At 37.3% G+C, this 15,033-nt stretch overlaps 1 protein-coding gene across 4 annotated transcripts in view; it reads right to left on the reverse strand.

Moving 5' to 3' along the window:
* LOC131038409 (uncharacterized) overlaps positions 1-15,033 on the reverse strand; it is a 101,925-nt gene that overhangs the window by 75,669 nt on the left and 11,223 nt on the right. For 2 of the 4 annotated variants that reach the window (XM_057970838.2, XM_057970836.2), the window contains exons 2-4: positions 819-951; positions 531-667; positions 280-354 (exon numbers count right to left, since the gene is read on the reverse strand). In XM_057970838.2, coding sequence (XP_057826821.1) covers positions 280-354; positions 531-667; positions 819-951 — 345 coding nt within the window. The remainder of the gene's footprint in view (positions 1-279; positions 355-530; positions 668-818; positions 952-15,033) is intronic. The other 2 variants (XM_057970837.2, XM_057970839.1) reach the window with 2 other exon arrangements.

Consider the following 15,033-nt stretch of genomic DNA (forward strand, 5'->3'; position numbering starts at 1 on the left):
ATGGCTTACTTAGTCACAAAACAATAAGAAAGGAACAATTCCATATAAAGTTTATATACGATTCTATGAATACACACCCAACAGAGCATATCAGGGCTTCAAGTTTCAACTACTATCTATATTAATTTTTTTCTAAGGCAATCGTGGATTGATCACAGATTTTTGGATGAAAAGCTTCCAAACAAGTAGCTAGCAATGACTTGGCAATATCATTTATGGCCTATTATATTTACCAGCGATGTCCATCATTGGAAGCTAACTCAATAGTAATCAATATACCTGGCTAGAGGTCAAGGGGCGCTGCTCCCAATTACTCATCCGTCTTCCTTTGTTTAACTCACTTCCTAATACAGTCTGGTTCAAAAAGAGCTGTGGCTGTCAACTTCATAATTAATGGGAAGTGGAGAGAATATGTTCATTGATGTGAATTTAAATTGTTTCCATTTTAACTTAAGTATATAAGCTGGTCAAAAGAAAATATAAAATTGGAATACTTATTAGTTATAACACAAAATTTTGTAATGACACACCTTTGCAAGGCCAGAAAGGCCACCCTTAGAGGTTATGTGAAGCTCTTGAAGATCCAAAACACCATCACAGAAGTAAAAACACTCTAGAGCTTCATATGACTCAGAAAGCTGCTTTAGATCGTGGTGAAAGGAATAACCTTGAAGAAACTCAACCAAAAAATTATTCAATCTATAACTAATACACAAATCACCTGTCTAACAAATCAAGAATATTCTTCCCATATAAAATTTAACTGTGTTCTTGTACAGAAAAATGAAAAAAGCTACCTAAACTTTGAAGCATCATACCTAACTTTAAAATCTTAGGAGAATGAAAAACAACTTTGAGGCAGGTGTCCAATGCATTAGGTTCTCTCTCAAATAGTCCTATCAAGTCAATTATTAGTACTTTTTTCCGAGTAGCAATCTGTAAAATAGAAACCTGTAAGAAAGTCATTTATGAAACATGTCAAATTGGAATGTGTCCATTTCTCGATTCTTTACATGGCATCTTAAACACTAATTGATATAAATTGAAAGTCTCTTTTGACAGGTACAAACTGGAACATGATAGTCAGCTACTATTTGACATTTTCTTAAAAGTCTATTTGAGAAGAAGCTAGGTAGTTTAGAAAGCGACAGAGGCATCTGGAAGTAGCTTACATGAGAATAAGAAGAAAACCATCAACTAGGAAAAAAAAGTCAAACAAGTTACTGTTGAATATCATAATCAATTTCAAAAGATGTCATCTGTCTAAATTAACCATAAAACTAATATTATAAAGGCTGAAACAAAGTACGAACTTAATAGAATGTCATTTTTATTCCTTGTTGACCTCCATTGACAACCATCTAATAGAAATTGCCAAATCAAATTGACACATATAAATATCTAACTACCATTTTAGATCTAACTTCTCATACTATTTCAGTAAGCTCAGCCTTATCTCATCTCCTTTTAATGGTTCTGATTTCCTCTTCATCACCGTCTAATTAATCATCAACCAAAAATTTCAATATCATTTTCTTGGCAATAAGATTTTTGCCTGTGTTTTTTCAAAGGCAAGTTCTTAAGACTAACTGATCAATATCAGCAACTGTGCCTATCTCAGTTATGCAAAATTCAAACCCACTTTTCTCCAAATGAAATTCCGTGTACCTATTCTTCAAACTATGATATTCCACTTTCCCAAAATGTAACGTATATTAAGTTTTCCATAACTTCTCCTGATCTAGAGAAAAACACAATGAAAGTTCCTTCTTCCATGCCTCGGATGATTTTTTTTTTTAAAAGACCTTTGTCGAATTAATAACAACATAGAATTCTCATGTTCTGTTTTACAAGTGGCAAATTATAGTTGTCAGGTTGTGAATTTAAAGGGCAACGTAAATTTCACAATAACATCCACTGATGTAAAGATGAATTGCGGTGATTCCTTCATTGGATGGTCATTAACAGTAAAACAATATAATAAAATAAATTCTTACAGAAGAAGACAGAAAAAAGCAGAATACATGGCACCAATTTTATATTGAATTTAATGGTACTATTTTTATTGTTTATCAATAAAAATGGAAATTCATATCACTCTATTTTTTGAACAAATTTTTTGTGGATCTCATTTACACACCCTCCAAAGGTAATAAAATTAACAGGGGATCAGGGCCATGGTGAAACCCATAAAACGTTGCAAACCTATAAAATATTAGTATTTCTCTGCAGGAAGCCTTAACTCACATCTCTATCCATAATTGTATTGTTTCCTGAAAACAAAGGGCATAAAAGTGACCAAAGAACTCTGGCAATGAACGGTGTTTCTCCCACACAAATGTGATGTTTAAACCTGTGTGAATAGTCTGCCAACAACGATGAAAAAGATATCCACATATATGCAATTGTCGATTGATGTTCTTTTTAAATATCTGGCATATTTCCAAGGGTGTTTGCAGGCACAAAGCTCATTCTAAAGTTGTTGCTCTTAGTAATTATTGCTATGTATGCCTTTCATATGAACTTAATTGTGGTTCATCACTTGTGTAATATTGTTTTCAGGCACGAGATCCTGAATTTGCCTTGTTAATTTTTTTTCTAGTTACCTCCCTATATAGACATTCTCCTTAGGAACCTCAAGAGGTGAACCTCTCTTGTTCAACATCCTCGTTACTTAAATTGTTGGAGGCAAGTTTGTCTAACGTACTGAAAATGTCTAGTGGGGGCTACCTTCTCTAATTATGGAAGTAGCATACCTTTGACATCCTTGTTGGGCTAACCTGATCTCAGCAAATTGCCTTCTTTGTTCCCAGTGGGAGTGAGGGTATGGGCAATCATGTTCTTACCAACATGCATCATTCCCCTCACTTTCAATATTTTCATATCTTCAATCAATGACTCCCTTTGTTCATATTGTGTGTGGATGGTGATGGCTCTATCAAGCATAACCATCACCCTTATCAACTACCTATGATCAATTCAACATTGACAATATAGTTTGGCTTCATATTGAGAAGGTAAGATTCACAAAAGCTTAAGGTTCCCTGCCATATCCTTACATCGTCATCAAACATGTCAAATAAAGATTTCAAGTTTGATCTTGCAAGTTACCTTGGTCTTCATCTAATCTTCAGAACTGAGTGTTGACGTGTATTTTGTACACTATCAAACACAAAATAAAATACCTAAGGGTACCTTATCCTCTCTTGAATAAAGCCTCTGATTGCTGAAGATATCGCGAAAAAGGATCAATCAGGATGACTCCAAGGTTCTTGTATGTAGGGTCTCTACGTGTGGATAAGCTCTCTGTGGTATGATGTGATTTGCTGGAATCACAAGGGGACTTACATTCAATGATTGAACGTCTGATCTGCTTTGAATATTGCTAGAACACAGGCTCTTACTAACTTTGACTTGAAAAAAAGGAAAAAAGAGGAGGGCGAGGAGAGAATCTAATCCTAATACTAAGGAATGTAGGAGCAATGATTGATCTTTGATGAAATTCTATCTAGGTCTTGTTTTGACATCGCAGGACCATCTCTACAAGGCTAGTGCGATCTTCGAAGGAAAGCTTTATGATGTTCAAATCATCACTGCAGGCATAGACACCATCAGGTTGATGCATATCAATGAAGAAGCGACAATTGAAGTTAAGCTTAAGCTGAATGATTCCAGTTGACTACGCAAGGCAAGTCTGCAATCAACAAACTGCTAGTAGTATGGATATACGAATTCCACCATCAATCAAGCACATTTCTTCCATTCATCTAATAACATGAAATCAAATATGAGAAGTATAAAGACCATGCAAATTGTCAAATCGACCCATAAATTTCACCATTTCTTCAATGAAGTTACAAGTCTTTTACAACAACATCTTGGCAACAATCTTTGCCTTCTCTCTCTACTCTACTCTAATTGCTTCCAACTATTCTCTAACTATTCTAACTATTTTCAACTCTCTAACTATTGCTAATTGCCTTTACAAAATGAAATGTCAGGGCTTATATAGTGCCCACAATACAATTTGATGGCTAAGATCAATTTGAGATCAATGGCCAGGATTCAATAATAAAAACCCTAATTAGGGTTTGTTACAACCATTACATAACATTTAATGCTTGACCAATGATAAAATTGTATTGCTTGGACACATGTCCTCTCTAGAAAATTCCACCAATGGATAGCTAGGGTAGGTACATCGGAGTTTGTGCCACCTTCCATGAGTTAGGTACATTGAATCTGGAAATGCTGAGGTGGACCACACTGATTGGAGAAGTGATGACTAGGATGCCACCTCGTCTGACACTTGTAACTTGGTAGATATTCAACTTGATGTTGTTGAGAAGCTAACTTTAATTAATTCATCTAGTACTATTTGCTTCTTCAACGAACCCTTGTTCTAACTTCTTGTGTCCTTGATGTGCAGGATGATTGATGTACCTCGCCTTGGAATACTGGATTGGAGAAGTTGCCCTTGATGACGTTAGTCCAAAGAAGGCCGTCCTTGTCGATGCTAGACTGGATCGAAGAAGGTCGTCCTTGTCCTTGCTTGATCGTCCTTGATCTGGCTTGATTTTCCTTGAGGAGAGTCTTCCAACTTGTAGATCTTTCGATCTTGGAGTCACCATCTTGATACCTACACAACATTTCACAATTAATAATATATCTTGAGATCTAAAAATTAAACTTTAAAAAAAGATTCAAGATTTTAATTAGGAGACTTCATGATAAATCTTGAGTTATCATTTCCTAATTTAGGATTCAAAGCAAAATTTAAATCTTCAAAAATGGTGCCAAGGTGATTACGCCATACCCCCTCTTGAGTTTTAAACTCTAAGAAATGATGTAAAAATAGATGAATTTTGCTAGGCAAAGTGTAGATCAAAGCTCTCCCTTGGATAAAATGCACCTCCTTTAGCTTGGAAAAGAACTCCATCTTCCACTAGCTTCTTCAAGATTTGGAAATTCGCCTTCAAATGTCTTCAAAAATCTGGAAATTATCCTCCAATCTAGCAAGAAATACGCCTCTCCAATAGCCTTCAAGATGAATTTCGCCCTTCTTAGTCTCCACTCCTGGTAGAAATTCGCTCCTCAAATTGCTCTTCCAAATCGCACTTGAAATGATGAGTGAATGATTTGAATAATGAAAAACATGCCTCAAATATATAGAGCGCTCACCATTTTAATTACCTCTAGGCCGACTTGAAAATAAGGCAAATAATAACAAAAATTTAAAATAAAAGGAGGCCGACTCTTGTATAAATATAAAAATAAAACCCAAGCGCTCTCCCTCTTATTTAATTAAATTAATAATTAATTAATTAAATGCCTTCGTAATTAATGATTTTTAAAAGGCTAAATTAATCAATTAAATGCCTTGTGCGCACCTATTAAATGCCGATTTTTAATTAAAAATATCAAGGTTCATCGAAATTTAGCATTTAATGCATTTGAAAATGATGTTGGCGCCTAAACATGGGAGATATAAGGGATACAAACCACATCGCTCTGGTCCCTGGGAGAGGGACAGGAGCGCCTTAGCATTTTGTTCTTGAATTTCTCGCTTTTTACGTTCAAAGTCACTTCCTCTACGTTGAAACTGGCATTTTAAATAGGAACCTTGAGCTTGATTGATTCAATGTTTTGAAATGAATGCCTCCTAGACCATTTTCGCTCTGGTCCCTAACTGAGGGACAGGAGCGAACTTCCATTTGCAAGCTTATTCGTGTTTTGCCAACCTTCAAATTTGTCTTCAATAGATTTATTATGCTCCCCTTCACTCATTTTTGACATGAAACTCGCTTCAACTTGGTGGGAAATTTGTCTTAGGAGAAAATCGCTCTGGTCCCTGGGAGAGGGACAGGAGCGCCTAGGCAAATATGGGCTTACTTGGCATCTTGCGATCTTCAAAATTATCTTCAATAGAGTGGTTACGCCTTGTTTCATTTGCCTCAAACTCAAAACTCACTTCACCTTCGCCCAAAACTTGTCTTTTAAGCAAATCGCTCTCGTCCCTTGGAGAGGGACAGGAGCTATCATTGAAATTCACCCTGGTCCCTGGGAGAGGGATAGGAGCGATTTTGACTCTTTGAGTAGATTTTCTCCATCGAGGTGCACTCAAATTATATTCAACTGATAAAACACATTTTCTTTGTTCTCCTTAAATCGCGAAATCATTAAAATCTTGCAAGGACAAAGCAATCTTGGATTTCAAGCTCCGGTCCTTCAGTGAGGGACAGGAGCGAATTTTGCTCTCTAGGCCAAATCGTTACAATTTTCATCAAAAAAAATCTTGGCTAAGGAAGATATCATCTTACTTCATGCTATGAATAAAAGTTAATGTCCAAAAAAGGTCTAAAATTGTGCATATAAATAAAAACGCTCTGGTCCTTCGGTGAGGGACAGGAGCGAATTTGACCTTCTAGGCAAAAAATTCATCATTTCATTGTTTTTGATCAAGTCTGGATGCTCTATCATGCTCATTTCATCCTTCACCATGCTTTTGATGTCTCAATTTAACCAAACAAGGCCAGGAATGGCTCAAATAAGTATTTTCGCCCTGGTCCCTTGGTGAGGGACAGGAGCGCTTTGCCTTGGTCCCTTGGAGAAGGACAGGAGCGAAATTTGCTCTGGGTCCTCAGTGAAGGACAGGAGCGAAATTTGACTTTTTGAACTCTCTATCAGGATAATTTTTATGGAATATAACATTTAAGTATAAGAATACTTTAAGTTATATTCCATATTTACTTTCAGGATGTTTGAGAGTGGTTTCAGACCTCCAGGAGTTATATTGCAAAATCTAGTTTTTTGAGGTTTTTCAGTTTCCAGACTTAGTCAAATTTCAGGATCAGGACATTCCAGACTTAGCCAAATTTCAGGATCAAGACATCACTCAAGCCGGACTTGCTATCCTATTGATCTCCCCAACAACACTCAAAATGCAAAGGCTAACTAACAAAACCCTAAAAGACCAAAAAAACAAACCCTAAAAAGCAAAAAAGCAAGGGTCCCCATTTGCAATGGGGCGATGTGTGAAAACGTCACAAAACTGAGTTAGGTCAATTACCTTCAAACTCTTTTGGAGTGATTCTTCCTGCAGATTAAGAGGGAAAATTGGTGGCTTACGAAAGCATCGAATGAATGCCATTGCAAGAGTAAAAACCTAACCATGCATTTGGACGAAATACTTAGAAAAAGACATAAATGTTGATTTTGGATTGTAACTTTCCAAGTACTTCTGAAAATGTTGTAACTGCATATATTATCTTGTGTAATTTGTTGTTTTGTAACTATGAAAGAAAATAGGGCTGGGCCCTCACGCTACAAGAGGTAGCGTGTCCCTTTAAGGCCGACCCTAAAGGGATAACACGCCTCACCTTATCAAACAGCAAACAAATATAATGTGTGGCCCCAAAAGGATTATCGGCAAAATAATAAAAGGGTTTTTGGCGCCAAAGTTTATGAGGCCGACCCCATATTGCATCCCCAGCAGCTCATATAAATAAAGAACATTTTGGTTGCAAATGAAATTAATTAAGTTCGATCTGCTCTTCAAAGGAAAGGTGCGAACCTGCTCAAACAAGTGCGAATTATCTCCACAAGGGTGTGAATTGTTTTGAAGCCTCTCCTTCCAAGGTGATGGTTGACGAATCATCTTTAGGCCTGTATGCTGGTGAAGAAGAAGATCTGTAGACTTTGTTGTATCAGATCTGAACATTGCTGTTTGAATTCTACACAAAACTGAAGGTGATAGGTGCTGCTCTTATCTACTATTAAGGTGCTGTAACAAAAGCCCTATCTATGCATTGTATTGTTACAATTTAAAGTGAATACATAGTCAGACTTGTGTGTCTTTATAGCTGGGTTTTTCCTCATCAGAGGTTTTCCCAGGTAAATGTTTTGAGACTCTTGTGCACTTGCTTTGTTTTCATGCCTACTTGTTTCAACTTAATCTGAAATTCATTTTATTAATTCTGATTTTTGATCTGAGACACAAAATTCTACATGGTATCAGAGCCAGGTCATACTAACATCAGATTTCAGTAAGGTCATTTTTGTTGCATCTAGTTGCTGTTTGTTTTCAGATTAAAATGTCAGGTTTGAAGGGTGAAGACAGACTTGATGGAGCCCTTGATTTTGCTGCCTGGAAAGTTCGCATTCAACTCATACTTGAGGAGAATGAGCTTCTCAAATTTGTTGAAGAAGAAAAGTTGTCCCCTCCTGAAGATGCAGAGGAACTAAAACAGTTCAAGAAGGATTCAGCCAAAGCTAGGAAGATTGTTATTGAATCCGTTAGAAATCATCTTGTTCCTGTCATATTGAAGTTTGCTTCCGCCAGGGAAATAATCAAACACTTGGAAGGAATGTTTGAAGTCAAAAATCTCAGCAGAGTCCTTGCTCTAAGGCAGCAGCTACTTCATATCAAAATGAAAGAAGAGGACTCAATCATGGCCTACTTTATGAAGATCAATGAACTAAAGGATAAACTAAGTACTCTTGATTGTGAAGTTCCAGACAAAGATCTTGTTCTAATTGCATTAAATGGTCTACCTGATGAATGGGATCTCTTCATTCGTAGCATTGGCGGGAGAGCTGAACGTCCCAACTATGAGTGTCTTCAAGCTGATTGCATTGAAGTGAGGGGAAAACACAAGAACTCTCACAAAGATGATAATCATGTTCTTACGGCTAAGTCTAAGAAAGGTGGGAATTGGAAGAAAGATAAGACAAGCAAGGATTTCAGACCTCCTTCCTACGATCCAAGAAAGAAGTCAAGAGATTCCTCTCATATTCGTTGTTTCAGATGTGACAAGTATGGTCACTATGCTAGAGACTGTCAGAATGAACCTAAGGAAAGGGAAGCAAATTTAAACGAAGTCTCTGAACAAAATGAGGACTATCTTCTTATCTCTGTCTTATCAAGCAATGTTCCTACAGACAGTAATACTTGGATAGTTGACAATGGAGCCTCCAGACACATCTCAGGTTACCATGAACATCTTTCAGATCTGATAGAAAAGGACACCAATCTTCATGTGGTAATTGGTGATGATGCTCGATACTCTGTAAAAGGTTCTGGTACTACTTTAAAACTAGATTCTGGTATTTCCTTACAACTCAGTGATATTCTTTTTGTAGATTTTAGACCTTAGGTATGTTAATCAGACTTAGATAATTAACTATGCCCTAGTTTGTAATCAGATTCACAGTATTTTAATAGACCAGCAGAAATTAAATATGCCCTAGATTGTAATCAGATTTGCAGTATTTAACAAGTCAACATAAATCATAAATAAAACAGTAGACAACAAGCATACCTTGGGAAAACCTCTAATGAGGAAAAACCCAACATGAAAGACCCACAGGTCAGATTATATATTCTCCTCTTAAAATGCACAATTACAATACTTAGCTCTTTCTATCAGATCTGATCTATTTGTGTAGCAGATCTGCTCTTTCATGTTCTTCAAGATGCACAACATCACCTAGGTTATCTTGCACCAATTCGCATAAGTCTGAAAGAGTTCGCCTTCTTCCTTGTCAATTCGCACTTGATAAGCGGAGCTGTTTTCCCATTCGCATAGGTGAATAATGAATGAATGTGTAATAACTTGCAATTTGTCACTTATTTATATATGCATCTTTTATTCCTTGAAATGCAAGTCGGCCTCCTTGGGTTTTGGCGCTAATATTAAATGGTGAGTATTTTTGCATAGCGTGGTAATTGTTTGTGCATAAGATAGGGTCACGTTACCCTAGGATAGGACCCGGTCCTAAATGGGGTTCGGATGTTGCCTTAAGGCAATCCGAACCCATATAACCCTAGTTATAATCAACACTCCCTCTTAACTAGGGAGGAGGAGAATACATAATCTGAACCTTTAAGTTCCATCTAGCACACAAGCATAGAATGGATCTAGCACACAAGCATAGAATTACATCTTCCACCTAGCACACAAGCATAGAAAGTGTAATACACCAGTGGGTCTTTACATTATTACAATTATCCATCTAGCACACAAGCATAGATTGGATGTAATTCATTCTTGCACACAAGCAAAGAATGACTCAAAGTGCTACCAATAGTCACTGAGATTGAAGCTCCCTCTCAATCAGGGTTCCGTTTTCCATGACACCAAGTCTATCTCTGAAGTACTCGAACTTCACTCTGGATAACGGTTTGGTGAGGATGTCAGCAATCTGTTCATCTGTGCTAATGTACTTTAGATGAATGGTACCTCTCTGCACCATATCCCGAATGTAATGATAGTGTGTTTCCACATGTTTGGACCAATCATGAAATACAGGATTTACTGACATCTTTATACAGCTTTGATTATCACAATGAATGGTGGTAGAATCATTGACTTGAACAAATAATCCAACAAGAAGCTTACGAAGCCATACTGCTTCTCTGGATGCAATAGATGCGGCAATGTACTCAGCTTCTGCAGTGCTTAATGCTACCGAAGATTGCTTTCTGCATGCCCAAGAGATCACTGCGGAGCCCAAGTTGAAGCAGATGCCTGAGGTGCTTTTCCTGTCCTTGACGCTTCCTGCCCAATCTGAATCTGAGTAGCCTTTCAAGAGGATTGGGGTATTAAGTGAATACTTCAGCCCATAACCAATCGTGCCACGTAGGTATCTTAGAATGTGCTTGGCAGCAACCAGGTGAACATGTTTAGGTGAGCTCATGAACTGACTGAGAGCATTCACAGCATAACAGATATCTAGCCTAGTATTGACTAGGTACATCAGGGAGCCAATCAACTGCCTGTACTCAGAGGGATCTGCAAAATCCAAGTTAGCTGCAGAAACACTTAACTTCTTTAAGTTAGATTCCATAGGAGTACGCATAGGTTTACAATCTATCATTCTAAATCTTTTCAAAATATCAATAGTGTATTTTCCCTGACTTAGAAAGATTTCATTAGTTCTTTGCCATACTTCTAACCCTAGGAAGTAGTGCATTAGACCTAAATCCTTCATTTCAAATTCTGAGGCTAATTCCTTTTTGCATCTTAGGATTAATTTATTTTCACTCGTGAGAAATAAATCATCTACATACAAAACTAAAATAAGCATCTCATCATTATAAACTTTCAAGTAAATGTTAACATCAACATCATTCTTGGAAAACCCTAAACTTAGTAAGTACTTATCAATTCTTTCATACCAAGCGTGAGGAGCTTGTTTGAGCCCATATAAGGCTTTCTTCAACCTACAAACATGAGAATCTCTTTTATGGATTACATAGCCTTCTGGTTGCTCAATATAGACTTCCTCCTCAATGACACCATTAAGGAAGGCTGTCGTAACGTCCATTTGATGCAACTCCCAACCTTTGGTTGCAGCAATAGCTATTATAGACCTAATAGAGGTATATCTAGCAATAGGGGCAAAGGTTTCTTCATAATCTATTCCTTCCTTTTGAGAAAAACCACGTGCTACAAACCTAGCTTTATATTTTTCAATACTACCATCAGCATTATGTTTAATTTTAAACAACCATTTAGAGGAAACGACAGACTTACCTTTGGGTCTGGGTACAATGTCCCGGACATCATTCTTGATGATAGACCCATACTCTTCATCCATGGCCAATTTCCAAGCATGATGGGACATAGCTTCTCCGATATTGTGGGGTTCATACTCAATTATATTGCACATCACAAAAATGTAGTTGGCGTGATTTTGAAAACTCTTGCTATTTCTGAAGGTTCCTCTGGGAGCAGCAAACCCTTCAACATCTTGAATCGTATTTCTAACCCAAAGTGGTCTCTTCTTGCAGACCACAATATCCTGAGGTATATCAGTAGATTGCATGGGTTCTGATGAGTCATTCTGAACTTCCTGATCTGGGAGATCAGTAGACTCCTCCTATAACTCAGGGTTAGCATCAACAATTGAATCTTGTTTTTCCATCACCATATCATCATTGTTGATTAATGAACCTTTAGATCTTTTGAAAGCAATATCTTCTTCAAAAGTTACATCTCTACTTACCTCAACATACCTTTAACCTGAAATGTAGATCCTGAAGGCTTTGGAAGATTCGTTGTATCCTACTAGGATGCCTTTCTTTCCAGATGGATCCAGCTTGGTTTGTTTTTCTTTAGGCACATGAACATACACAGGGCTTCCGAATATCCTTAGGTGACTGATGTCTGGTTTGATTCCTGAAAAGGCTTCTTCAGGTGTCACATCCTTTAGGACTCGATGAGGACATCTATTCTGAATATAAACTGTGGTTTTGGATGCTTCTGCCCATAGAAAAGGTTGCAAGTCCTGATCATGTATCATGGCTCTTGCAGCTTCAACAATGGTCCTGTTCTTTCTTTCAGCAACTCCATTTTGCTGAGGGTTGTAGGGAACACAGAACTCCCTCTTAATTCCTGCTTTAACACAAAAGTCATAGAAGCTACCTGAGGTGTATTCACCTCCACTGTCAGACCTTAAACATTTGATTCGATTTCCTGTAGTATTTTCAACTAAGGCTTTGAATTCTTTAAATCTGTATAGGACTTCTTCAGACTCTTTAGTTTTAAGAAAATAGATCCATGTTTTCCTAGAGAAATCATCTATGAAGATAACATAATATAGGAAACCGCTAGGAGATGCTACTGACATAGGACCACATAAATCTAAATGAATAAGCTCTAACCTTTCTTTAGCCCTACTATCGCTTTTATGAAAGGGATTCTTTACATTCTTACCCATTACACAACCTTTACAAGCATCATCATGAGATAAACTGAGTTTAGGCATACCTTTGACCATTTTACCGAGAGTGGGAAGAGCTTGAAAGTGAAGATGACCCAATCTTCTATGCCATAGCTCGCATGATTCAGGGGTCTCATGAATGAGAGCTTGAATTGGATTAGCTGCAAGCTTATATAAACTATCACATCTATTTCCAATAATACAAGCAGATTTGAAGTTAGATTTCTTAGACCAGGCTAGTACTTTCCCTTCAGAAAATGCTATTTGCAAACCTTTATCTTCTAAAGCCGAAATGGAAATAAGATTTCTTGTAATACCAGGTACAAATAGAATATCACAGAGTTGTAAGGAAATACCATAATCTAGTTTTAAAGAGGTAGTGCCAGAACCTTTTACCGAGTATCGAGCATCATCACCGATTACTACATGAAGATTGGTGTCTTTTTCAATCAGATCTGAGAGATGCTCACGAAATCCTGAGATGTGCCTGGAGGCACCACTGTCAAGTATCCACGTATTGCTGTCCGTAGGAACATTGCTGGAAAGAGCAAAGATAAGAAGGTAGTCTTCACTTTGTTCGGCAACTTCATTTAAGTTAGCTTCCCTTTCCTTTGGGTCATTCTGACAATCTCTGGCATAGTGACCATACTTGTCACATCTGAAGCAACGAATGTGAGGAATCTCTTGACTTTTTCCTTGGATCATAGGAGGAGGATCTAAAATCTTTGCTTCTCTTTTCTTTCTTCCAATGACCACCTTTCCTAGATTTAGATAAGAGAACATGATTATCGTTGAAAGAGTTCTTGAGTTTTCCTCTTACCTCAATTCGAGATTCCTCTTCGATGCAATCAAATTGAAGACGCTCAAAGTTGGGACGATCGGCTCTTCCACCAATGCTATGAATGAATGGTTCCCATTCATCAAGTAGACCATTTAATGCAATCATAACAAGGTCTTTATCTGAGATTTGGCAATCAAGAGTGCTTAGCTTGTCCTTTAGTTCATTGATCTTCATGAAGTAGGTTATGATTGAGTCTTCTTCTTTCATTTTCATGTGTAGAAGTTGTTGTCTTAGGGCAAGAGCCTTGCTGAGATTGTTGACTTCGTAGATCCCTTCCAAGTGTTTGATCATTTCTCTGGCAGATGTAAACTTTGATATGAAAGTGACAAGATGATTCTTGACGGACTCAATTATGATCCTTCTAGCCTTGAGGGAATCTTTCTTGAACAGTTTCAGCTCTTCAGCATCTTCAGGAGGAGACAACCTTTCTTCTTCTACAAATTTCAGTAGGTCATTTTCTTCAAGGATCAACAAAATACGAACTTTCCAAGCAGCAAAGTCAATGGCTCCCTCAAGCCTATCTTCAGCCTTCAAACCTGACATCTTTAATCTGAAAACAACCAACAGCTATATGCAACAATTGATTTGCTAAACTCAGAAGTTAATGACACCTTAGCTCTGATACCATGTAGATTTTAGACCTTAGGTATGTTAATCAGACTTAGATAATTAACTATGCCCTAGTTTGTAATCAGATTCACAGTATTTTAATAGACCAGCAGAAATTAAATATGCCCTAGATTGTAATCAGATTTGCAGTATTTAACAAGTCAACATTAATCAGAAATAAAACAGTAGACAACAAGCATACCCTGGGAAAACCTCTAATGAGGAAAAGCCCAACATGAAAGACCCACAGGTCAGATTATATATTCTCCTCTTAAAATGCACAATTACAATACTTAGCTCTTTCTATCAGATCTGATCTATTTGTGTAGCAGATCTGCTCTTTCATGTTCTTCAAGATGCACAACATCACCTAGGTTATCTTGCACCAATTCACATAAGTCTGAAAGAGTTCGCCTTCTTCCTTGTCAATTCGCACTTGATAAGCAGAGCTATTTTCCCATTCGCATAGGTGAATAATGAATGAATGTGTAATAACTTGCAATTTGTCACTTATTTGTATATGCATCTTTTATTCCTTGAAATGCAAGTCGGCCTCCTTGGGTTTTGGCACTAATATTAAATGGTGAGTATTTTTGCATAGCGTGGTAATTGTTTGTGCATAAGATAGGGACACGTTACCCTAGGATAGGACCCGGTCCTTAATGGGGTTTGGATGTTGCCTTAAGGCAATCCGAACCCATATAACCCTAGTTATAATCAACACTTTTTGTACCTGGAATTAAAAGAAATCTTATTTCCATTTCTGCTTTAGAAGATAAGGGTTTGCGAGTAGCATTTTCTGAAGGTAAAGTACTTGCTTGGTCTAAGAAATCTAGTTTTCATGTGGTAATTGGTGA

The sequence above is a fragment of the Cryptomeria japonica genome, chromosome 2, assembly GCF_030272615.1.
Source record: "Cryptomeria japonica chromosome 2, Sugi_1.0, whole genome shotgun sequence".
Lineage (NCBI taxonomy): Eukaryota > Viridiplantae > Streptophyta > Pinopsida > Cupressales > Cupressaceae > Cryptomeria > Cryptomeria japonica.